General features: G+C 55.0%; 8 protein-coding genes across 9 annotated transcripts; 3 read left to right on the top strand and 5 right to left on the bottom strand.

Moving 5' to 3' along the window:
- Positions 1-3529, top strand: IUM83_16255 (putative ubiquitin activating enzyme, E1 family; the record flags this gene model as incomplete). The annotated part of the gene is made up of 3 exons (XM_067941126.1): positions 1-93; positions 174-276; positions 351-3529. The coding sequence occupies 3 exons, from the start codon at positions 1-3 to the stop codon at positions 3527-3529; spliced, it is 3375 nt and encodes a 1124-aa protein (XP_067783690.1).
- A 992-nt stretch (positions 3530-4521) lies between these two features.
- Positions 4522-6474, top strand: IUM83_16254 (MiaB-like tRNA modifying enzyme, archaeal-type; the record flags this gene model as incomplete). Its single annotated transcript, XM_067941125.1, has 1 exon — positions 4522-6474. The coding sequence occupies one exon, from the start codon at positions 4522-4524 to the stop codon at positions 6472-6474; it is 1953 nt and encodes a 650-aa protein (XP_067783613.1).
- A 97-nt stretch (positions 6475-6571) lies between these two features.
- Positions 6572-9976, bottom strand: IUM83_16253 (the record flags this gene model as incomplete). Of its 2 annotated transcripts, none has more annotated exons than XM_067941124.1 (2): positions 6572-7100; positions 9108-9976. In XM_067941124.1, the coding sequence occupies 2 exons, from the start codon at positions 9974-9976 to the stop codon at positions 6572-6574; spliced, it is 1398 nt and encodes a 465-aa protein (XP_067783602.1). The 2 variants fall into 2 exon arrangements, with proteins under 2 accessions (XP_067783602.1, XP_067783603.1); XM_067941123.1 differs by lacking the exon at positions 6572-7100 and having other exon boundaries at positions 9117-9166; positions 9232-9976.
- A 194-nt stretch (positions 9977-10170) lies between these two features.
- On the top strand, positions 10171-11287 carry IUM83_16252 (phytochrome-associated serine/threonine protein phosphatase; the record flags this gene model as incomplete). The annotated part of the gene is made up of 3 exons (XM_067941122.1): positions 10171-10452; positions 10523-11146; positions 11231-11287. The coding sequence occupies 3 exons, from the start codon at positions 10171-10173 to the stop codon at positions 11285-11287; spliced, it is 963 nt and encodes a 320-aa protein (XP_067783615.1).
- A 254-nt stretch (positions 11288-11541) lies between these two features.
- On the bottom strand, positions 11542-12925 carry IUM83_16251 (putative N(4)-(Beta-N-acetylglucosaminyl)-L-asparaginase; the record flags this gene model as incomplete). Its single annotated transcript, XM_067941121.1, has 4 exons — positions 11542-11739; positions 11812-11956; positions 12023-12835; positions 12906-12925. 4 exons carry the CDS (start codon positions 12923-12925, stop codon positions 11542-11544), a joined length of 1176 nt encoding a protein of 391 aa, XP_067783678.1.
- Positions 12926-12992: 67 nt separating this feature from the next.
- On the bottom strand, positions 12993-14447 carry IUM83_16250 (Structural maintenance of chromosomes protein; the record flags this gene model as incomplete). The annotated part of the gene is made up of 2 exons (XM_067941120.1): positions 12993-13448; positions 13518-14447. 2 exons carry the CDS (start codon positions 14445-14447, stop codon positions 12993-12995), a joined length of 1386 nt encoding a protein of 461 aa, XP_067783614.1.
- Positions 14448-15812: 1365 nt separating this feature from the next.
- IUM83_16249 (phosphatidylinositol-4-phosphate-5-kinase (PIPK-C)) lies at positions 15813-17663 on the bottom strand (the record flags this gene model as incomplete). The annotated part of the gene is made up of 1 exon (XM_067941119.1): positions 15813-17663. The coding sequence occupies one exon, from the start codon at positions 17661-17663 to the stop codon at positions 15813-15815; it is 1851 nt and encodes a 616-aa protein (XP_067783674.1).
- Positions 17664-18485: 822 nt separating this feature from the next.
- IUM83_16248 (Inorganic pyrophosphatase) lies at positions 18486-20159 on the bottom strand (the record flags this gene model as incomplete). The annotated part of the gene is made up of 1 exon (XM_067941118.1): positions 18486-20159. One exon carries the CDS (start codon positions 20157-20159, stop codon positions 18486-18488), a length of 1674 nt encoding a protein of 557 aa, XP_067783630.1.
- Positions 20160-23542: the final 3383 nt, after the last annotated feature.

The following is a 23542-nucleotide window of genomic DNA, read 5'->3' as shown; positions in this document are numbered from 1 at the left end:
ATGGAGGCCACGCAGCAGCTGGAGAAGGATGCGGGCTTCATGGACAAGTACAGTCGCCAGATCGGCGCCTTCGGGCTCGAGACCATGGCCAAGGTAACGAGATGGGTACAAACTGCGCACAGGAGTGATGGTCACTGCTAAAAATAAATCTTCGTCTGTGTCGCGTGTGGCAGCTGGTGAAGCTCAAGGTGCTCATCGTGGGGCTGCAGGGCGTCGGCATCGAGTGCGCCAAGAACTTGATCCTCGCGGGCCCCGGCGCCATCACACTGCACGACGGTGGGGGATTTTTTTTTATTGAGTATTATATTTATTCTCTGTGGTTACTGATTTTATTTTTCTGGGACTGTTAGATGGCATCGCGGAGATGAAGGATCTGGGCGCCAACTTCTTCCTGACGGAGCAGGACGTGGGCCACCCGCGCGCCTCGGCGGTCTCGCACAAGCTGGCGGAGCTCAACAAGATGGTGTCGGTCGCCGTGCACAAGGGTCCGCTCACCGAGGAGGTGGTGGCCAAGCACAATGTGGTGGTCTTCTCGCACACGAGCCGCAAGGAGCTCGTGCGCTGGAACCATTTCTGCCGCCAGCAGTCGCCGCAGATCGGCTTCATCACGTGCGACATCCGCGGCGCCTTTGGCTACGCGTTCACGGACTTCGGTGACGAGTTCAAGGGCTTTGATGCCACGGGCGAAGCGCCGATCACGCGCATCATCACGGACATTACGAACGACAAGGACGGCGTGCTGAGCATTTTGGGCCCGGACGAGGACGGCAAGATGCACGAGATGCCGGACTCAGACCACGACGGCTGGGTTGAGATCAGCGACGTGCAGGGCATGAAACTCAAGACGGATCCGAACCAGTCAATTAACACAATGGGTCCGCGTCGCATCAAGTTTGCCAACAAGAAGGTGTTCCGCAACGGCAAGCAGACGGAGGTCTTTGACGCGTACCGCCTGAAGATTGGTGACACTTCGGAGTTTACGCCGTACGAGGGCGGAGGTGTGTTTACGCAGCACAAGAAGCCATTCACAGTGAACTTCAAGTCGCTGGAGGAATCGCTGGTGGCGCCTGTGCCTGCTGGCGAATTCGGACTCATGTTCACGGATGGAGCCAAGTTTGGACGTGCGGAGCAGCTTCACGTGATCATGTGGAGTCTTATGGAGTTTGAGGAGCGCCACGGACGCTACCCGGAGCCTCACAACGACGCAGAAGCGGATGAAGTCGTTGCGATTGCGAAGGAGGGCATTCAGCACCTTTCTGACTTCACTCGCGAAGGAGCTTCAAAGCAGGAAGCGATGCAGCTCGAAGAACTTGATGAAAAGATTGCACGACAGGCGGCTCTGTACGCTGCAGTTGAACTGCACCCTCTGGCAGCTTTCTACGGTGGAGTTATCGCTCAAGAAGTGGTCAAATTCACAGGCAAATTCACACCGTTGAAGCAGTGGTTGCACTTGGATGCATTCGAGGTGCTGCCTGACGAGCGCCCGACGGATGCAACCCCGATTGGCTCGCGTTATGACCACATTATCACGGCGTTTGGTCTTTCGTTCCAAAAACAGCTAGGAAATATCCGCACGTTCCTTGTGGGTTGCGGCGCACTAGGTTGCGAGTATTTGAAAAACTTTGCCATGATTGGCATTGCGTGTGGCGAGAAAGGCCTTGTGACGGTCACAGACAATGATCGCATCGAAGTGAGCAACTTGAATCGTCAGTTCCTCTTCAGGGAGCACAACGTGGGTCAGCCGAAGTCTGTAGCAGCTACGGCTGCGGTGCATCAAATGAACGCGGACCTCAAGGTAAAGACTCTGGAGCAGCTCGTTGCCCCGCACACTGAAAATGTGTTCGACGACCAGTTCTGGACCGACCTGGACGTCGTCACGAACGCCCTGGACAACGTGAAGGCGCGTCTGTACGTGGACAGCAAATGTGTATTCCACAAGCTCCCGCTTTTGGAGAGCGGCACGCTGGGCACGAAGTGTAATGTGCAGGTGGTGATTCCTTACAAGACTCAAAGCTATGCGGATGGCCCCAAGGATGCGGAGGGTGATGGCATCCCAATGTGCACACTGCGAAACTTCCCGTCTTTGATCGAGCACTGCATTGAGTGGTCGCGTGCGCAGTTTGAAGACCTTTTCGTCGTGCCCTCCGCAGAGGCGAAAAAGTTCGTAGAAGACCGCGCCGCGTACCTTGACCAGGTTAAGAAGGCTACCTTGGAAAACCCGAACCCGAAGCTTGTGTCAGCTGCAATTGTTCAGGAGCTGGAGCGACTTCGCAGTCTGCGTGCCACGCTGCAGACGGCGAAGGATATTACGTTCGAGAAGTGTGTCACGCTGGCGTTTGAGCTCATGACGTCACGTTTCCGCGACCGTATTCTTCAGCTTATCCACAACTTTCCGGAGGACCACTTGACCAACTCGGGTGAGAAGTTCTGGTCGGGCGCGAAGCGTTTCCCTCAAGCTGTGGACGAGTTCGACCCGGAGAACCCCCTACACCTCAACTTTGTGCGCGCCACCGCCAATATTCTGGCCGTCTCCTATGGAATTCAGCCCCCGCCTGAGCAGAAGTTGGTCCCTGCTGATTCGAAGTGGCGTGACCCAGCCACTTATGAGGAGCTTGGCAATAAGTATGTTCCGGCTACTTGGAAACCGTCGAATGAAAAGATTGCGGCGGACTCGGACGAGATCAAACGTCTGGAGCAGGAGAAAATCAAGAATTCGAACGACTCCGACAAAAATGAGCTCATTGAACTGCTCCACGAGCTCGAAACGTTTGATCTCTCCGGTTTGTCGTTCGAGCCTGCAGACTTCGAAAAGGATCAGGATATGAACTTCCACATCGATTTCATCTACGCGGCGTCGAACTTGCGGGCCTTCAATTACCGCATCCGCGACGCGTCGCGTCACAAGTGCAAGATGATTGCTGGCAAGATCATTCCGGCTATTGCAACGACGACGGCGTCCGTGACCGGTTTGGCTATGCTGGAGATGCTCAAGTTGATTCAGCGCAAGGAGCTGGAAGCATTCAAGGACTCATCCAATTCTCTAGGCTTGAACATGTACTTGATGCAGGAGCCTGCTGCACCTGCTCGTGCCAAGGACGAATACGATGTAGTGGAGATGTCGGAAGTCAAGTGCAAGCCTCCTGGATTCACGAAGTGGGATTCGACTCTTATCCAGTTGTCGTCTGAGTCGACTCTTGAAGATTTCCTGGCACAGTTCAAGGAAAAGACTGATCTCAACTGCGACTTGCTGTTCCACCGTGTTGCGGAAATGGGCAACACCGGTGCGGCTGACAAGGATCTGCGTTACCGCACCGTCAGTGGTTTGATGCTGTACGACCGAAACGCTTACGGCAAGGCGTTGAAGGAGCTTTACGCCAGCCAAATGACGCAGCCGCTGCGGGCCTTCGTGGAATCACGCTACGAAGGTCTCGTGGACTGCAGCCGCAAGTACATCGAGCTGCAGACGTCATGCTCCGATGATGACGGCAACGTGTTCAAGGTGCCGACGGTCATCTGCAAGTTCAGCTGAAGAGGGTCAGAGAGAGAGAAGAATTGCTGCACGTGGTGCGGGATTCTCATGTAGAGTCTGCATCGTTTGAGGTAGATTTCTGCGATGTCCGAGTGTGTAACAGACAATGAAAATGGCCGCAGTGCTGCGAGCGCTGCCTTCCAGGGCTTTGAGTTTATTGATCGTGCCGATATGAGGGGCCTAATGCGGTGAGCATACAGTGTGGTGCGTGCAAATACGAGCCACACAAACAAGGAGACCGCGTTGCAGTTGTCGGTTCCGACTCCTGAGGTAGTCACGCTGGTCACTCGAACGACTGATCCAATCTTTTGCCGCTGTTTCTTGGGCATGCCCTACTAACGTCACGCCAGTGCGAGCGTGTACTGTTCGTATCTATAGCCCGTGCGCCAGTCGAAGCAACCAACAAGCTCAGTTGTTGATGCGCCGTGACTCGAATCAATGTGGCTCGTTCCTCAACGCGAGGCGAAATTCTTGCCAGACTTGGCGTCAGAGGCAAGTTGTACATGGAGTCCCACCGGTTCATCTTCGGTCCGGCGACAGTGGATCCGAACAGCCTGCCGCACCGGGACGCTTCCAGCCCCAAGCTTGTGATTTCCCAGAGACTTGCAAATCGTAGTTCGCCTTCGGAGCCAGATGCGCCCGTTTGCCTTCAAGCGAACGGCCCTCTTGGTGCCGGCGCTGGGGCGCCGCAACTCAGTGGGTCCGTTCAACTGAACTGAGCACACAGGCACGCGCCTCGGAGGCTCGAGCGCCGCTCATACTCCATGAACTCTTCGTCTCGCTCGTCTCAGAGGCCTGTATTACCCCCACACAACAATAAACAATAGTTTTACTACCAGTAAAAGGTGCTTAAAGCAATAAACTGCCTCTTCGGTCCGTCCATAATCCTCCCATTAGTAATCCTCCTCGCTAATTATAATGTCGGAAAACGGCTTGAACAACCACCACCGGCCATTCTTATTCAGTTGCGGATTTGCCCCGCGAGACGCAAGATGGACGACATCGAGGACATGATCGGCGAGGAGGAGCTGGACCGCGCGGCCGTGAGCTCCGTGCGCACGCCCATGGTGGCGCCCAAGCCGCGCTTCCAGCCGGCTGCGGCGGCCACGAGCAGCACGGCCAGCAGCAGCTCCGCCAGCGGCGACGGAGACGCCAAGGAGCCGAGCGTGCCCGGCTCGCAGCTCATCTGGATGAAGACGTACGGCTGCTCGCACAACGTGAGCGACTCGGAGTACATGCAGGGCGTGCTGGCCAGCTACGGCTACCGCTTCACGCAGGACCCGGACGCGGCGCAGCTCTGGCTGCTCAACAGCTGCACGGTCAAGGACCCGTCGCAGGCCGCCTTCATGCACCTGGCCGTCAAGGGCCGCAAGCAGCACAAGGCCGTGGTGGTGGCCGGCTGTGTGCCGCAGGCGGACCGGCACCTCAAGGGCCTCGAGGAGGTCAGCATCGTCGGCATCCAGCAGGTGGACCGCGTCGTGGAGGTCGTGGAGGAGACGCTCAAGGGCCACACGGTGAGGCTGCTGTCCAAGAACCGCCTGCCGGAGCTGGATCTGCCCAAGATCCGCAAGAACCCCATGGTGGAGATCATCCCGCTGAGCACCGGGTGCCTGGGCGCCTGCACGTACTGCAAGACGCGCCACGCGCGAGGTAAACTGGGGAGCTACACGCCGGAGGCTATTGTTTCCAGAGCTCAGACGGTGATTAGCGAGGGAGTGACGGAGATCTGGCTGTCGAGTGAAGACACTGGTGCTTATGGTATTGATATTGGCACGGATCTGCCTACGCTGCTGCGCAAGCTGCTCGCAGTTGTGCCGGATGGCGTCATGCTCCGTGTGGGCATGACCAACCCCCCGTATATTTTGGATCACCTAGATGCGATCGCTGAGGTGTTGAAGCATGAGCGCGTGTACTCGTTCCTGCACGTGCCCGTGCAGTCCGGTAGCGACGATGTGCTGCTGGCTATGAACCGCGAGTACACGGCCGCTGAATTCCGCCGCGTCGCCGATGAACTGCTCGCCAAGGTGCCTAATCTCACACTTGCGACTGATATTATCTGCGGCTTCCCGTCAGAGACTGAGGAACACTTTGAGGAAACCATGGAGCTTGTGGAGAAGTACCGCTTCCACATTATGAACATCTCGCAGTTTTACCCTCGCCCGGGAACGCCTGCAGCCAAGATGAAACGTGTTCCGACGCAGGTGGTGAAGAACCGCAGTCGCAAGCTCACCAAGCTTTTCGAGACGTTCGAGCCGTACACACACCTCGTGGGCACTACGCAGAAGGTGTGGGTGAACACAGAAGTGTCCGACGATAAGAAGTATACGGTGGCACACACGAAGAATTATACTAAGGTGCTTCTGCCGCGTGACGACTCCCTCATCGGGTGCTCCGCGGAGGTACGCGTCCTCACAGCGGCGCGATTCCATATTACGGGCGAGGTGATTTCACGCTCCCAGCCCGCTACTGTTGCGGCGGCGGCTATCCGCGCACAGATCCGCACCGAGGGCGATCTGTCTGCGGCTGATCGATCTAAGGCCCTGTCGAAGGCGAAGGCGGCTGCCTCGTCAGCTTGCAATGGCGACGGTAGCTGTGGGGGTCACGGCCATGGCCACTCGCACGACCATGAACACGATCACGGAGATGATCACCATGGTGAAGGCGGCTGCTGTGGGGGTGGAGGTTCGTGTTGCTCTTCTGGTGGCGACGGCAAGGGTTGTGGCGGCAAGTGTGGCACCAAGTCGAAAAAGAAGAAAACTGTTGCCAAGGAGCCTTTGCGAAAGAAGGCCCACGGCAAAACTAGCACTGGCAAGGCTTCATCCATTACGACGACCTTGGCTGGGAAATGGAACGAAGTGTGCGAAGACAAGATTGCACTAGCAGCACTTACCACGCTGGTATTGTCGGCATCTATTGTTGCTGCTCGCCTGCTCACGCGCAAGTAATTCAAGTTGGCCGTGTTTCAACTAGTCTACTCGATGGCTTGGTCTTACGAGAGCAGGCGTTAGATCGCATTTTCATTGAGACCACGTTTTATCTTTCTTATAAAAATGTTTGCTCGTGAGATTTGTTATCGAGCTTGAATAGTAGTGATTGCAGAAGCTTCTTGCGCACGCTTGTCGCCGGTAATTGAGCCTCCGACTGCATGCTGTTTATCGCACGCATGGAGCAACATAGAACTCCCTGGGAAGGTAACTTATCGTCACTTGTCCATGCTTTCCATACATCAGCTTCAATAGCATCTCCGTTAAGCTGGGCGTTTGTCAGCTCGGCCTCCCCGCTCGCAGCAAGCTTGACCAAGATAAGGATCATTTGGCGCTGGTCAAACGCGCCCAGCTGGAGTTGTCTATAAGACTCAATTTGCTGTAGCGGGTGGAAGCAGTTCAACACGCCCAATCGATCCAGCACCTGTGTCTTCGTGGTAAGGTCCAGTAATGATAACGTCTCGCTTAAGTTCCACTCATCGACGATTCGGCTGAACAGCACAATAAAGGCCTCGCCACGGAATAAGCATCCTGTGGCTGGGTCCCGCTCGAAAGTACCAAAGTGCTCCATGATGCGCTGCGCCTGACTGCAAGTAAAATAATATAGTGTCGATATGGAGCGCAGCCCCACAAGCTTCATTTCAGATGTCACTTGCAACTGTTTGAACTCTTTCAGGAATTGCTCAAAGGCACTGTCATTAAGTGCTGTGCAAATTGCGTACGGCCGTCGAGTCGTGACGAAGTCGAACTCGAGAATTCCTAAACGTGGAAACTGCCAATTTGACCCCATTACGATTGGCAGATGGTTTAGCCTCATATTCCGGAATCCACCTTGAAGTGGTTGCGTAGTTAAACCATATTGAGAAGTGTCCATCAGTTTCAGTTGCTGCCTCATTTTCCTTTCCGTCTTGTTCACCTCCAGTATTCGCATGAGGATGCGACGATCAATTGAGTTCGCCATATTCAGCTGGTATCGGCCACTAGGATTATTCATGTTGAAAGAAATCCACTTTCCAACCTTCTGTTCAACGTGGCTCTGCTCGATGTCCGATAAGTTCTCAAGTCCGATCGTCATGCAAATATCTCCACACACATCAATCTTCCCATCTGCGTCTTTGTCCTCGAAAAACTCATTGGGTGTCTCCATGGAAGCACAATCATAAATCTCTTCTGTGACTGCGTGGGCAATTTTAGCTTCAGCGGACGGTGTTTGTATGATTTGAGGAATCAGCGCTGCAGCAGCGCTTGCTTTTTCTACTTGAGATGTGTGCGACTCGAAAAGTGAGAGCAGCGTGTTTGCTTCAGCCACTGTGAACGTATATTCTTCAGCCAGAATACGGATACAAAATAGTTTTGCTGCTTCATCTCCATCGTGCAAGTGACCAAACGACCGACCCATCAGCCTAACCACGCGATCGAAGCCATCAGTGGATATTAGTTCTTCGTGGCGATCGTAGTTTGGCTGGACTTTAATTTGCAAAGATCCTTGCGAAGGAATAGAGCCCATTAGCGTCTTCTCGTCCTTCCTGTTGAAAGTAAATGGGACCCCGTTGTGAACCGCGTCCACTATTTCGGCCTTGCTTTTCCAGACAAGCTGCAGCAACTCCCTAAGCAATATGGCATCTGATCGTTCGCCCATATTCAGATTAAATGTACCACCGCCGTATATGGATCCCTCCAGATTTCCGTCCAAAATCTCTAGATTGCAATCACCAACGTCGATCTGGCACGACGAGACGGATCCTGAAGCTACTGAGCGCAAGATAGCTTCACCTCCTATGACCCCAATGGGATTACCGCGGGCGACTAGAGTCTCGAGAACCGTGTTTTGCTGGAGACCATTTACATATACGAACACTGACTTGGCCTGGACGTGATTATTCGAAATGTCCAAATACCGCAACGATTTGTTCGTTGCCAGACATGCTCCGAGATCAGCATCGGCTTTGCCGTTGTTACCCAACGTATTATCAGATAGGTCCAAATGTGTAAGCGTCAAGTTTTCCATCATGCATCGCGCTAAGTGTTGGGCCGGTTCACCACGTATGTTGTTCCAGGAGAGGTTGAGGGAAGCAAGTGGTGTAGTAATGCGCAAGAGTTCTCCGATCGAGATTGCGGCGTGGAAGATATGATTGCGTCGAAGATCAAGGTGCTCCAAGGTACAGCGATTCAACAAGCACTGTATCAGCGTTCTCACGGCCTGGTCGCCTAGCTGGTTGTTGCCGAGGTCCAAAGACTTCAGGTGAACTTGTGGGTTTTCCAGTGTCCGATAAATAGTGAGGATGCCCTTCGTGCCCAGCCTATTTTCTGAAAAATTGAGATGCTTCAACTGCCGCATTGGTATTCCACTCAGGATAGCGGACGACCCGCTACCGGAAACACCGACGTTTTTCATGGATAATGTCTGTACGGGTACAGGAAGCAGCTGAAGCGCATCGCCTAGCGCCTCGGCGCGCTTGTCGCCGAAGTAATAATTGTCGTAGCGTAGCGATTGATTCGCTCGTTCGTAGCGGGATGGCCGCTTTAGATCTAACACAGGAAGAACTAAGAGTGACGAATCTTGACAGTTGGCAATGTAGCGACCTCGTGCTGACCCGGGTCGTTTACACGTAGTGCTGTTCTTGTACAGTCTCCAAAAGTCCTCGGATCCGCTCTGGACATTACCGACGTCGCCGTTTGGGTGACTACTATCCCAAGACTCATCGTCTAGGACTTCACGCTGAAACTTTGCTTTCGCCTCTAAGAGCTTGGCTGCTGCCGCCGCCGCAGCTCGCATCTCTTCACACTCCTTTTCCTTGTCACCCTCGTCCACGTCCCTGTCTCGATCTGCTACACCAGCGTCATCTCCGTGCGCTGAGCTCCCACTTTCTCCATCGTTAACATTCTTGATGGAGCTGTTCTGTCGTATCAACATATTGATGACCTTCCGAGTCTTGGCTAGAATCTTATTCGTGCGATGTGCGACCTTGAAGGCTTTCCAGGCCTCCTGCCCCGTCGAGTGCGGAGCTGCTGCCATCAAATTCTTGGACGACATTGGCTGCAGCTGCGGCGGGGGCAGCGACGTTGGGGGAGACTGCAGGTTCCTGGCTTTCCTGGACGACGGCTGGCCTGTGGACGGCGACTGCGGGTGCGAGTGCTGGCCTGTGGATGGCGACTGCGGGTGCGGATGCTGGCCGGCGCTCACCATTCTATGGCGCTGCGAGGGCAGCAGCGAGCGGCCAGTCGCACCCACGGGCAGCGGTAAGTTGCCGTTCAGTGCGGGGGTCGATGGCATCGGCGGCACGCACTCGCGCAACATGCTCTCGATGAGCTCGTCCTTGGCGCCGTCGTCCGTCCAGCTCCAGAGTTCCGCGCGAGGGAAGCCTGCCGCCTCTCCGCGGCGCACCCGCGCGGCCAGAGGCGACGGCTTTGCTGCCCCGCCGCCGTGCGAGGGTCTCGCGGGCTGCTGCTGCTTGGTCCCCATTCTCGTGGATAGACCAGTGTATCAATAGCTCAAGTTGAAGTGACCATCACTCTGCGTTATGGTGTGGTGTACCTCGTTATTGTGTGCGAGTTGTGTACGGAAGGTCCCATCCCAAAAACACAGGGGGAGCAGCGACCGACGTCCAGTCTATTGTTACTCCCAGTACAGGAGGAGGAAGTCTTGGTTGCTTGAGCATGACGAGCGTGAGCGACGTGGCGCTGGAGGAGGTCAAGCCCGCGAGCAGCGGCAGCGGCCCCGACCAGTGGATCGAGAACCTGCGCAACGGCAAGCTGCTGAGCGAGCTGGAGCTCAAGCAGGTGTGCGAGATGGTCAAGCTGCTGCTCATCGAGGAGTCCAACGTGCAGCCCGTGAGCAGCCCCGTGACGGTCTGCGGCGACATCCACGGCCAGTTCTTCGACCTGCTGGAGCTCTTCCGCTGCGGTGGAGACATCCAGGACACCAACTACATCTTCATGGTGCGTAGTAGAGCGCGAGGGGGGGGAGGGGCCCAGCCAGACAGCTCACTGCTTTGTTCTTCCGTCGTAGGGCGACTTCGTGGACCGCGGACACAACAGCGTGGAGACCTTCGAGCTGCTGCTGTGCCTCAAGGCGCGCTACCCGGACCGCATCACGCTGCTGCGCGGCAACCACGAGTGCCGGCAGATCACGCAGGTCTACGGCTTCTACGAGGAGTGCGTGCGCAAGTACGGCAACGCCAACCCGTGGAAGTACTGCACGGACGTGTTCGACTACCTCAATCTGGCTGCGATCATCGACGGACGCGTGCTCTGCGTGCACGGCGGCTTGTCACCCGAGCTGCGCACGCTGGACCAGATCCGGACAATAGAGCGTCAGCAGGAGATCCCCCACGAAGGATCCTTCTGCGACCTCATGTGGTCCGACCCCGAGGACATCGAGACGTGGGCCATGAGCCCGCGTGGCGCTGGATACCTCTTTGGCGCGAAGGTCACGCAGGAGTTCAACCAGATTAACGGTCTCGACCTCATCTGTCGCGCCCACCAGCTCGTGCAGGAAGGTTTCAAGTACATGTTCGACAATAGCCTGGTGACCGTCTGGTCCGCGCCCAACTACTGCTACCGATGCGGTAATGTTGCAGCCATCCTGTCATTCGACGAGAACCTCGAGCGTGACTTCAAGCTGTTCCGCGAGGTACGTACGATTGGTGATACGCGGTGTTGTCTTGTTGTTTTTCGGTGTTGTCGATCTGACCCACCAACGCTTTGACTGTTTCAGGTCGCTGAGTCGTCGGATGGCTTCAACCAGCGTGCGCTGGTGCCATACTTCCTGTAAAGTGGCAGTCGGATACGGCCGTCAACCACATCTTGCGCGCTCCGACGCGTTGTCAGCGCCGTGCGTGTTGCCCGCCTTCTTCATGCATTTGCTTACGAGCTCGTCATGCGGGTCGCTCTTATACTCTCTCCACTTCGAAAAGGGACAAGGACGTTAGTAGATAGATATCCTGTCGAGAGTTTGATCGGACGGATCCTTTAAACTATGCTTTTTTCCATGTTGGCGTTCTTTTTTAGTGTCATTTATCGGTAAAATCATGAGGGAGGAGATAATGGTGTCACGTGAACCACCTCGGGCTCCGACATCCAGCTTGCCTGTACACTGAATGCAAAATCCCATCCATAGCCAGCCCCTCCAAACTCACCAAGCCGATTTAGGCAGACCATGCCTCCCAGGAAGTGAGGGTACACTGCCGCAATCCGGTGAAGTGCGCGCTCGCATGCTTTGCGGGGCTGTCGTATCAAAGGCAAGAAGCCCAGTCAGTACCCAAGCTAGCTCGCATTGCGTCCAGCAAGTAGACGTACATGAGCTCCTCTCTGCATTTCCTGAACAGCAAAGAATGAAGGCAAAAAGCGCATCATCACGTCTCCGTCACCTGTTGCTGCAGCGCCGCCGATAGACGAATCTACGTAAGCCCCAGCGCCAGGAACCGCGGCGTCACCAACACGTCTACGAAGCAGAGCGTTACCATCAGTAAAACCTTAGCATCCATGCATGATTGTTAGGCACACTCACCCTGCAATCTTGTGGGTTGCTCCGTTGGAGCTGGTTCCTGCAGCCATGTGCCCATTCTCCGCGAGTACCACCATCCCAATGGTGTCATGGTTCTCCTTGGAGATCAAACTCTCCACCCCGACACTGTTCTGCCTACCACCTGCACTGGCACGCAGCAGCGACTGGCCTTGAATCCCTGTAAACACTTCGTGTTCCGACGGCAGCGGCTTGTAGGGCGGGCACGACGTGTTCTGCCCAACAACATTGCGGAAGTAGTTGGGTTGGCACTGATCCTCCCGCCACTTCTGGTAGATGTCTCTCGAGCGCGGCGTATCCAGCGGGGTCTCCTCGAAGCCCATCATCTTGGCGAAGGCGAGCGCTCCATCCCCAGCCAAGATGCTGTGCGACGAGTGCTCCATGACCGCGCGAGCCACTTCAATGGCAGGTTTCACGCGTCGGAGCTGCGCCACCGCGCCCATTTCCATCGTGGAGCCGTCCAAGATCATGGCGTCCAACGTCGTCTCTCCATTGGAGTCGGGACTGCCCCCGTAGCCCACAGTGAAGTCACACTGGTCCACCTCGCAGCGGTTGCAGCCTCGCGTGACGGCATCCAGCGCGCGCGAGCGGCCGCCAGGGCCGTGCAGCGCCTGGAAGCCTGCGCGAGTCGCGTTCACGAACGGCCATGTGTTGATGACCACCACGCCGCGCTGCGGGATCTCGTGCGCCGAGCCCAGTAGCATAATGAAGCACACGAACACCGCGAAGCTGCCGCAGATCCAGCGCTGGTGGGTCTCGTGGCGATGCTGCTCCATGCTCGATCCGATCTGATTATCTCTGAACAATTGGTAAGGGGGCTGATATGAATACCGGAACAAAAAATGTGCAAGATACGTTAGTGACGTACGTGTGCAGCAGCACGTTCATGTAAGAGTTTAGTGATCGTTAAATCGGTTTGTATAGAGTGTGGTCGGTGTATTTCGGACGGTGAGGCTTACTTCCATTCGGGTTTCTCCCTCGCCCGGGCTGTGGCTTGCTGCTGGGCGCGCAATGCTTTCGTGAGCGACACACTCCTCGCGATGCGCTGCACATACGCTGGGGCTTCAATCGTGCGCGGCTTGAAAGTGCACTCAGCGAACTCGCCCATTTCCTTCTCCTGGATGGCTCGACGCTGTTTGATAGTGTGTGCCTGACTTTGCTGCTGGATGCGCTGCAGATACGTGTCCGGGCTGGAGAGGATTTTGAGGCGGCCTTCGTGGCGCTCCGACATGCGGTTCAACTGTGGACGGAATGTCAACGCGGACATCTCCTCCTGCTCCATTTTCAGCTTCATCAGCCGTTGTGTCGTCTCTCGACGCAGCAGGTCGCCGCGACTCAGCTCGGTGATCGAGCGTGGCTTTCGCTTGGTGCTGGCCTGGTTGATGGCTGGCTTGAACGTACAATTCGGGTCCTAGACGAAGGCACGAGCAAGTGAGCGATGGTCATTTCGAGGCGAGTCAATTCACCTGAACAAACCTACCGACGAGCGAACGGTCTTCTTCTTGACGTTGTCATGTTCCTTGCGAAGAGCGTAGGTAGAAATGCGCTCGAGAAAATCGCCCTTGCGCCCGTTCTCCATCATTGCGAGCGACTTTTTGTTGATGGTCGGCTTGTACCCTGGGGTAAGCTGCTGCTTGGTCAGTTCGATGCGCTTGTTTCGTGCCTGCTCGTGAAATTTCTGCCGCTCGATGAAGTTCTTAAACTGGCGGGCACGCTCCTCTTTTCCTTCTCGACTTTGCTCAGCGTCAACTGATCGTGGCCCTTGCCCACGCCGGCGTCGGCTTTTGCCCCCAGGTCGCACCGAAATATCGTCTTGGCATGAGCGAGGGGAACTCACCTCCAAGTTGTCCCTATCTTCATCGTCATCATCGCCGAACAACGATAAGCTTCTCCTTCGGCCGCTACGGCTCCGAGCTGGAGACTTTCCATCATCCGAATCCGCACAACACGGCTTACTCAAACGCTCGTAAATGTTCTGTTGCAAATAGAGCTGTGCAGAGACCATTTCTGATCGAATGCCGTTCACTTTTGGGTAAAATGTGCATTCAGCTAGCTCCTTCGCGGCAGCCTCTCGAGATGCTGCTGTCATCGACGGCGAAGAAGTCGCCTTGGACATATATTTCGCCTTCACTTTGTCGGTCTGGTTAATCTTCGGCTTGAATGTGCATTGGCGCTCGATCTCTGCCTCCTCATCAGCTTTAAGCTTTGTCGCGAGCTCCTCTCGAATTCTGTAGTTGTCTGCTTCCTGGTAAAGACGTTCAGAAACAGCTTGTAAAATGCTTAGTCCCTGATTGGAGACACCCGTAGATTGCCGTCCACGCAGTTTCGCGACTACTTTGGTAGACTTCGGGTTGATCTTTGGTGCAAACGTGCACTCGTCCAGCTCCGACTGCAGTAGCTGCTGCTTCATTTGCTCTCGGATAGCATCTTTTTGCGACTTCCAACGTGTCACTCGCGCGTGGAACTGACCGTCTGTATTGTTATTGCTTCCGGATGCACCAGCTTTCCCCCCGTTGTTGCCCGCACTCGAAATGTGCCCGTCGTCCAGCTCGTCACGGAACTGCTCGGTGAAATCGAGATACTGTTGTTCGCCCCCTCTATCGTCACGTTTAAGACCAAAGTCATCATCAACAAGCTGCGCTTGTCCTGAAGAGTTGGGCTGTGGTGAGTATATGTAACTTTGTCGGTTGGTTTCGTCACGATCTCGAGCAAAATGTTCACCAGTACTGCCAACATCTGGAAACAAATTTTCGGCGTGCTGTGGGTACGATGCAAAAGAGTTGTTCTCATGCGAGTTCACTCCGAATGGATCACGAATTTCTTCGTTGCGTTGATCGAAGGAAGTTTCATGTAACGTGTCTTGAAAATCGGCAGCTTGTGCTTGAGATTGTTGCTGGTAGTGGAGCCGCAAAGCGTTGCTCACTTGACTTGAAGCAGACGCGCGCGTCTTAGTAGCCATCCATTCCTGCACGCTGAATCGCTTCGCCTTATCGTGTGATACCCCCGTTGCAAGCAACTCCGCATCATTTTCTACAATCGTAGCACCCGGTTTGGAAGCCATAGCAATGTGATCAGGTACCGGAGGCATCGAGAAGGCACGGGGGGACACGGGGTTTGCTGGCACTGTGTGCGTCGAAAACGTCGTGGGCGCCACAGCTGCACCAAAAGAAAAGGGCGTTGGAGCTGCTAACGACGGAGCAGCGCTAACCTGAGGCACCACTGTGCTGGGGGTGTAGTTTCCTGCGACAGAAAATGAAAATGACGGCGCGAACACTGGCGCTGTTCCGGCCTGAAAGACCGATGGAGAAGCTTGATAGGTTGCATTCGTCGCCATTTGAAGAGGTGGTGAGGAGTTCTTTAGCGCGGTCGGGGCGGGAGGAGGAACGGAGTGGGTTGTGGTAGCTGGTGCTGCTTGCAATTTAGAAAGTTGCTGGAAGAGCTGCATTTTGGAGATTTCGCCGCTTTTCAGTTGCTGCATGAGCCCAGAGACTGCCGTCCCTGGTGACGCGGAAGCCTCCATCTTGTGGGCACCGAACGGCAACGTGGAGAGTATTCCTCTTCCTGCTCGAGGTGTCTTTTCAGGCCTGGTGATATTTTTGTCTTGCTTGGGAAGGGCGCTCATCAGCCTAAAAGTAAAATACTACGCTGATTTCGCCTGGAGGTCGAATGGGTTTGCGCAAGAAGACCGAAAATTATCGTTATAGTTTCTTACAGCAACAACCGAAGCGACACATAATTCTGTCAACAAGGGAAAAATGAATGTGCCTTGTCCCCATTACGCTACAGTGCTCGTAATTTCCTCTTCCATACTACTAGGCAGGTTATCCGTCATGGCGTTGGATGACGGAGAAGTTCGTGGTCGAGGTGAAAATAGCGTGTCATCCTGCACCACATGCTTCTCTACGAACTCGATGAATCTGTCGCCGTAGAACTCGGGGTTCACGGCCGAGATTTGCTTCCGGTTGTGCCTCATCCCTTTGAAAATATTCTCGGCTATCTTGCGCGTGTTGTATTGCTGCAGGATGTCGATGATACCCAGGAAATACACGAAACCATTCTTACGGCCGTGTCGGTCTCGGCCGTAGATGCCACCGTCGTCCTTGCAAAACACCGACTCCGAGTACTCGGCATATGCAGCCGTGTCCAGCAACCGCGGTGATAGTGGCGCCATCGAAGACCCGGATCCTTTTGGTGTCGATGGCAACGATCCAACCGAACTCCGGTTAGCTGGCGAAGCGAAGTCACCGAAAGCATTCCCAAAGCTGATCCCGAAGCCGCCATCGCTACTCGTCTCCGAATCATTGTCCGAGTCCAAGTCGGGGTCCACGCACCCATCACTCCATGTTGGAGTATTCGGTGGAGATAGAGCAAGCCTGGTTTGGATCGACGCGACCGCACTCAGGGACGAAGACATTTGCAAGTTGATGCTATCGCCCGGTACTGAAGCTGATCGAGCTGGTCTAGTCTGTGGTACGTCCAGGTTCACGTCAGACTCCATACTGGAAGGAGACACTGGCAAAGACTGGGAGATATTGGCTTGTGTCGGAGATACTACGCTCTCAGAACTTGCACTGGATGGCGATCCCGTGTATAAATCGTTGTGCAGCTCACTACCCGAGTCGTGCACGCCAATGAGGAGGCTGTAGTCCATGATTTTCATTCGCTTAAGAAACTCAACGTCCTTGCGAAGCTGGACCAGGAAGATGGCACGCCTCGCTACGCCCATTTGCAAATGAAATCCCTTTTCCAGCAGATCGTTGTCTTTCAAAACGCCTGCACTGCCTCGCTCGTGTTCCTTTGGGGATGCGTGGCGTCCGATACGTGAGCCTTTCAGATCAAAACGAGCATGAATCTCCAACGGTGTGTCAAACACACTGGCCATGATAACGAAGTGCATTTTCCTCCGAAGGTGGTGCATCTTGACGCGGTGCATGCCATAGAAGCGCGTGATAAGCGTGTTAGGGTTCTCCATGACAAACTTGTAGTAGTGCGGCATGATGCGTCGGAGAAATTTAGACTCGTCCTTCGTTTGTGTCTTGATCATGAAGCGTCCGTCATGCGAGTAGAAGAAGAACTGACCCGACTTGGAGTTCGACATGAACTCGATGAAGTTGAAGTCACCACTGAGTGTAAGCATGTAATCTGCCAGGTCGATACCGAAACGGCGGCGGACCTGCCGGAACACATCAGGTGAGTAGTCTTTGAACTTGAACGGATGCTGCAGTTGTGCGTTGGCGGGGAAAATCTTCTTGTCCACGAGCATGAAATCGTCCATTGTCAGACGCTGCTTGAAAGGCTTCTGAAGCCCGGCAGAGTCCCGTATACCGCACATCATACCGTAGGTGAGCGCGTACTGCTCGTGCTGCAGGTTGATCACATTCCCGGCAGGAGGCTTGAAGCTGCGCTCAACGTTCTTGTACTGCAATTTCTTCTTTCCGATGCGCATGCGCTTGTCGAGAATCGACAGATTCGCCCGCGCGTTGGTTCTCGCTAGAGTCTTGCCTGCAGCCAAATCTTGAGAGTTGGCATTGTCGGCCACGCTCACAGCACTCATATCTAACGCGGTCGAGGCCGAAGTTGCAATGGAAGTCGCGCTCGACGTGAGGATGGAGCTGCTGGTCCCCATTCCGTCAATCTTGATGAAAGTCGGAGACGCTGGTCGACTATCCTGTGAGGACGGCGATCTAGGCCTGCGGCGGTCTGGCGACACCTTGACTGGGGGTAGCTCTGGGGCAGCATCATTGTTGTCCGCGACATTCTGGCGCCCTGCTGGAACGACGATTTCCAAGGGCATGGCGACTTCGCTCGACCTTGCAGAAAACACCGCGGCAAGTAGATTCCTGAATGACGCGCTACGGCTCGGCAGAGAATAGCAACATGCGGGCCTGAGTTGGAGCGACCTGATTGTCAGTCGAGGACGAGGCTGAAGGCAGCCAAATCAACGGTAGTCACCGGACAAGCGTGCGCCTTCAACTTCCATTTTCAGAGCAAGCTGTACTCGCTATTTGCAGCAGCACGCCTAGGTCTGGCTGGGCCAAACCACGTCAGAGACTTCCATCATCACGATATTTTCAGCGGCGATAAGACTGAAGCTGTTTTGGTGGGGCGAAGATCAGAACGGAGTGCGTGGCATGTCTTGAATCTTGATGCGGTCAGGCTCAATCCAATGCAGGCCAGCGTAGGGTTGATCGCCGCCCGTCGGGATTTGCTGTTTGGACTATCGCTGGCGCAAAAATCGGCATCGGGTGCTGCACGGTGCAGCCTGCACCAAAGCGGACCGTGCGTCGCATACGCAGACGACACGCAGCAATGAGCTGCGGCGCGTCCACCTCCCGTTCGAAGAACGAAGTTTTGCCATGTTTGTCGTTGTTTTACATTACCCCACCATTGTGGTGCCTGTGTCTACTATTCCTCCAGCCGGAGCGGCCAGTGGAGAGCCCTGGCCAACTTAGACGGTGGCCTGGCCACCGCGCTGCTCGATCAGCAGCTTCCAGAACTCGTGGGTCTCGGCCACAGTGGCCTCGGCGAAATCGCGGCCCATGCACTTGTCCTCGTAGCCGTACTTGTTCACCTGGGGCAGCTTGTAGTCGCGGAGCCAGTCGTGGATGGCCGTGATGCAGCCGGGCATGTGGGCCTCGATGTCAGCCACGTCGTTGATGAGCGGGGCGTAGTGGTCCTCCACGTTGATGCAAATAACCTTCCAGTCCGTCTCGTTGTCGTCGATCAGGGCGAGCACACCGAGGATCTTGACCTGCACGATGGAGCCCGTACGCCACTGCTTCGTACCGATCTCCACAACATCGATCGGGTCGTTGTCGCCTACGCAGCCCGTGCCCTCCGTCACGTGCGAGGGGTCCTCCCACGTCTGCGGCATGGCGCCGTAGTTGAACATCATCTCACCCCAGCCGTACTCGCGCAGCTTGCCGTTCTTGGTATCCTGCTTGATGGGGTTGAAAGGCTCACCCGTGGCGATCTCCATTTTCTTGCGCGTCCACTTGGGGATTTCGCAGATGAAGTTGACCGTGCCGTCCGGGTTGTACAGAGGAATGTCGTGCCACGGCGAGATCTGCTGGCGCTCGCCGTTCGGGCCCGTGTGGTAGAAGTTGACGCGGAACTCGAAGCTGGGGAAGGCGCCGACAGCCTCCGTCTCGATGTTGCCGACCTCAGGGTTGGCGATACGTGCCTTGAGGAATTTGAACTTGGCCTGGTAGCGGCGCATGGCCTCGGTCTGGTTGTCGGCGGCGTGGTCGTCGTTCCACCACTTCATAAACGAGTTGAAGTCGATCTGGCCGGTAGTAGACTTGCTGTGCATGTACGACACGGCCTCGCGCGCGTCCTCGGTCGAGATGGGCTCGCCCAGCTTAGCGTGAAGGTCCATGAGGTCGTCCTCGCTGATAAAGCCGTTGCCCTGCACGTCAAACAGGTTGAAGATGGCGCGCATGCGCTCCATCTCGCGCGGCTCGATGTTGAGCTCCGTGCCGTCGTCCAGCACGGAGCCGCGGCGCGTGCGAGCGGCGCTGATCTCCGTGCCGTAGCGCTTCTCGGCCTGCTCGTACGAGGCGAGCTCGGCCTTGAGCGTGGCCACCTCGGAGCGCAGGTCCTCAAGCTCCACGGCCATGGTCAGCACGTCGGGGTCCTCCTCGCGCCACGAGTCGCTGCGCTTGGCGCGGAAGGACGCGCCCTTGGGGGAAGACGAGGGCGACGAGGCCACGGGGCGGGTGTACTCGACCTTCTCGCCGTCCTTCTTGTCGGGCGCGTTGTCCAACGCCTTCTGCATGACCTCGACCCACTTGAGCTGGTCCTCGGGCGCCTCCGTGTACACGCGGAAGCAGTTGTTGGACGGCGTGTAGAACTGGAAGCCATTGGGCTTGCCGTCCCACGCGTGCACGGAGCTGAAAGGGATCTTGCCGCGGATGGCGCGCTTCTCGAAGTCCTCGAGGGACAGGAAGTAGACGATCTGCAGCTCGTCCTTGTACACGACGCAGTAGCGCTTCTTCCAGAGCAGCGAGTTGCGCTCCGGCTTCTTGTACAGCACGCCGGCGATCAGCACCTCGCGGTTGTCCACGGCGTGCGCCTTGGACTGCTTGAGGAAGTTGGCGAAGGACGCGATCGTGGACGCCATGGTAGGCTGTGGTCTTCGAAACGGGACGGGGCTTGAGCTCGAGCCAGCAAATCGCGGAATGAGGGGACGGATCCCCAGGCGCAGCGAGCCACGTATGGGAGATGCCCAATCTTAGCCGCATCCAGCCCGATTTAGTCTGTTTTGGGCGTAACTGAGGGCTTAGTTTGGGCGATGATCCTTTTATGCCAAGATCACAGAGTAAATCTAGTTGTGATTGGCGTAGGAGAGCCAATCGCTGGCGGAGTTACCTGCCCTATGCATTCCCTGGAACTTTAAGCAAAGGGATTTTTTTACTGTACTCACCCAAAGCGTCACATGGTGGGGTTATCCGCAGCCGATACACGTTGGTATCAAGTCCAAGCAGCTATGCCCGACAGCGGACAATGTTAGTTGGCGCGCGTGGCGTCTGCAAGTCACTGCGGACGTGGTGCTGGCAAAAATTCTGCGTGGGTCACGCTGTCGTCGTCACGCCTGCTTCAATCGGACGCCAACGCGGATAGAGACGGGGAACCTGCAGCTGGCGGTAATGCTGCTGCTTGCAGCCCCCAGGCCACGAGAACAATTTTGCTGGCGGGTCTACCTGCTGACGCGCATATTGCGCGGGCACGAAGAAGTGGTGTCGGCCAAAAGGTTCCAATGCCCGCGCACGGGCCACGGCCTCGTGGGCTTGGTGGTGACCGGCCCGGTGCGCGTCACGACGATGCTCGCAAGTACGTCAGCAGCGCAGAGCCGGGCGAGTTAACGGAGACCTCGAGCGGCAACGTGTGACGGGTCGGATTCATTGCGGAATCGGCTGAGGAGGGGCCCAGCGACGAAGCTCTCGCTAGCATTCGGGCCGACGCCACAGTGAGCAGCACTACGGACTGCCAATGGTGGCTAACGGCTCAACCACAAGGGGGTGAAGGTGACACTCGTCGCGCTCAGATGGAAATGCGTGTGCGGTGCTCCAAGTCGCGCCGCCAACATGCGGGCGTTCGTGTCTGTCTCCTAGGGCGTTGGCACAGGGATGGACTACCAGTACGGGATGTGGATTGGCTGCCGCGAGCAATATTCTATCGAACGCATGCCGCTACTTCAGGTCTTGCTTGTGTGTATAGTGCGATGCAGTCAAGGTACAGCCCAAGCAACGTCTTCTCTAGGGCCGACAAGAAGAGCAACAAAGTCCGCCAGGGCGATCTGAAGATGGCAACATCAGTCAAGTCGCAGAGGTGAATGTAAACCCGTGTGGTGACATTACTATCCACTACGACCAATGTCCCTTGGAGCTGCGGGACCCCCTGGCCATCCGGTAGTGCTTGTCCGAAATTAACAGGCTGGTTAGATGAATTGATCGTGCCCTCTGGACTATCCAAAATATCCGGAAGTGCCCCGCGTGAAGGCCAGAGATCATAAGCAGAACGAGACACCGCTGAGAACTCGAAAGAGGTAGTTGCAGAAGAAGACTTTTAATGGCCAAAGCCAAATAAAATCTCTTTTTCCTGGGAGACCAGCTTGCGAATTTACCAGCCCTACAATTTTTTTTTAATTCGTCACGAAATGTATTCCCAGCCGGGATTGGTAGTAAAATCACGATTAGTACTATAGACTTCAAATAGTAATATACTATTAGTAATCCAGTTCATCATACCTGCAGCAATGAATTCTGGGGTGAACCTGAGCTTTTCAAACGATACGCCTAGCACTATTAGGGTCTATGGTTTGCTAGCATACACCTCTTGGTGTAGCTTTTGCAGTCCTGGGTGCGTTCTAACAAAGATCAACCGGACGGTGAGCCCTCCTCAGCAAGCGTCAAGGGATCTGTGTCGATTCAAGTTACGGAGGTGGGTGAAGCTACTCTCACGGAATCTGGCAACCGTACTCAAGTAACAGCGAGTCGTAAATCTGGCGATGGAATTCCGGCTGATACTGACCATTACAAACCCTCCCGAGCTCGGGACGCCCGTTGCTCCTCAACAGGTTTTCAAGAGTCTTTTCGACAGGTTCGTTTGTATTGAGCCCTCTCCGCGCACGCACTAGCAATGAGGGAGCCCAGCGCCAGCTAGTTCTTCATCACAACGACGTAGAGATTGAGCGGATGAGGAAATGCGAGCGGAATCTGTGGTAAGGGTTTTTTGGTAGTTTCGTTTTAATATTTGTAACTAAATTTATTAATATGATATTTTCACGCACCGAATTAGTAATATTTATACAGTTAGTAAATAATAAATCGTTATTATTATTATTTCTTTAGGGTCGAAATCGATACTACCATCCCTGATTCAGTGAAAGGCAACTCAAGTACCGTAGATGCTCACAAATAGTCGCTCAGTGTTGTGCCTGTCAGTCAGATTGTCCAAATCGGACTCTTATACTCTGAGTAGCAAACCAGCAGGCCTCAGGGATAGGTAAACTGACTCGTATTAAGAGAAGTCAAGAGACGATTAAGGCAACATGGGATTAGCTGAACCAATCAAAGGGATATAATGCAATGATAGTCTTCCGGTATAAGCCCGCCGCCTCCGTTTGCGGTGAATTTCTTGGCCATTCGGAAAATAGCTATCTTTAAGATGACCTACTCTGGCGATCTGCGATGGAGGGCAGTTGCCCTAGTCTACATATACGGTATGGATGCTGAAATGGTGGGGACAATATTTGGAGTCATGAACGCAGCGTCCGGCGCTGGATTACTAAGTTCGAGAAGACTGGGTTCCCCTGTAAGAAGCCAAATCAACGGGAACGTAGCAGCAAGTGGCCACGTGAGGTCATCACATCTGTGGAGAAGTATGTGGAGGCGCACCCGTACTTCTACATCGAAGAACTGCAACAAGAGCTACGGCGCCGATTCGACCACGTCAGGAACACTTCGACCGCATCGATATGCCGTGCGCTACGATTTGACTTAAATCTTACGCGGAAGAAGCTAACTAAGCGTGCGAGAGAGCCCGCTCCTCTCGAGCGAATGGAGCATGGTAGTCGTCTCCTGCCATTCTATAGTTGTCCACAGCAACTTGTCTTCGTGGACGAAACATCCAAAGACGGGAGGTAGGTTGTACCTCCAGTGGTTTCTGGCAATCTCTCTAATTTACAATTAATTTGAATGTGTATGAGTGTTTTACGGAAGCATGCATGGTCTAAAAGAGGTACTCCAGCCGTTGTCGACTTGCCGTCTTTGCGCGGCCAAAGACTCCCGGTACTCGCGGCTATGGACGTGAATGAGTTCTTTTCCTGGGGGCATATGACAACCCACTTGAGTCCTTGTGATCAAATTGAGAACTGAATGATATTGAGATGCAGCGGCTAGCGCTCCGCTGTTCTTACGAGCTAGCCCAGATGATATGCACCCCTGTCGTGCGTACCCTAAAGATCTTATTCAACCCGAAGCACACTTCAACAAGGAAAAATAC

This window comes from Phytophthora cinnamomi (genome assembly GCF_018691715.1).
Source record: "Phytophthora cinnamomi strain GKB4 chromosome Unknown Contig98, whole genome shotgun sequence".
Classification (NCBI taxonomy): Eukaryota; Oomycota; class Peronosporomycetes; order Peronosporales; family Peronosporaceae; genus Phytophthora; species Phytophthora cinnamomi.
Note: the sequence above shows the minus strand (reverse complement) of the source record. Positions and strands in the feature narration are given on the sequence as shown.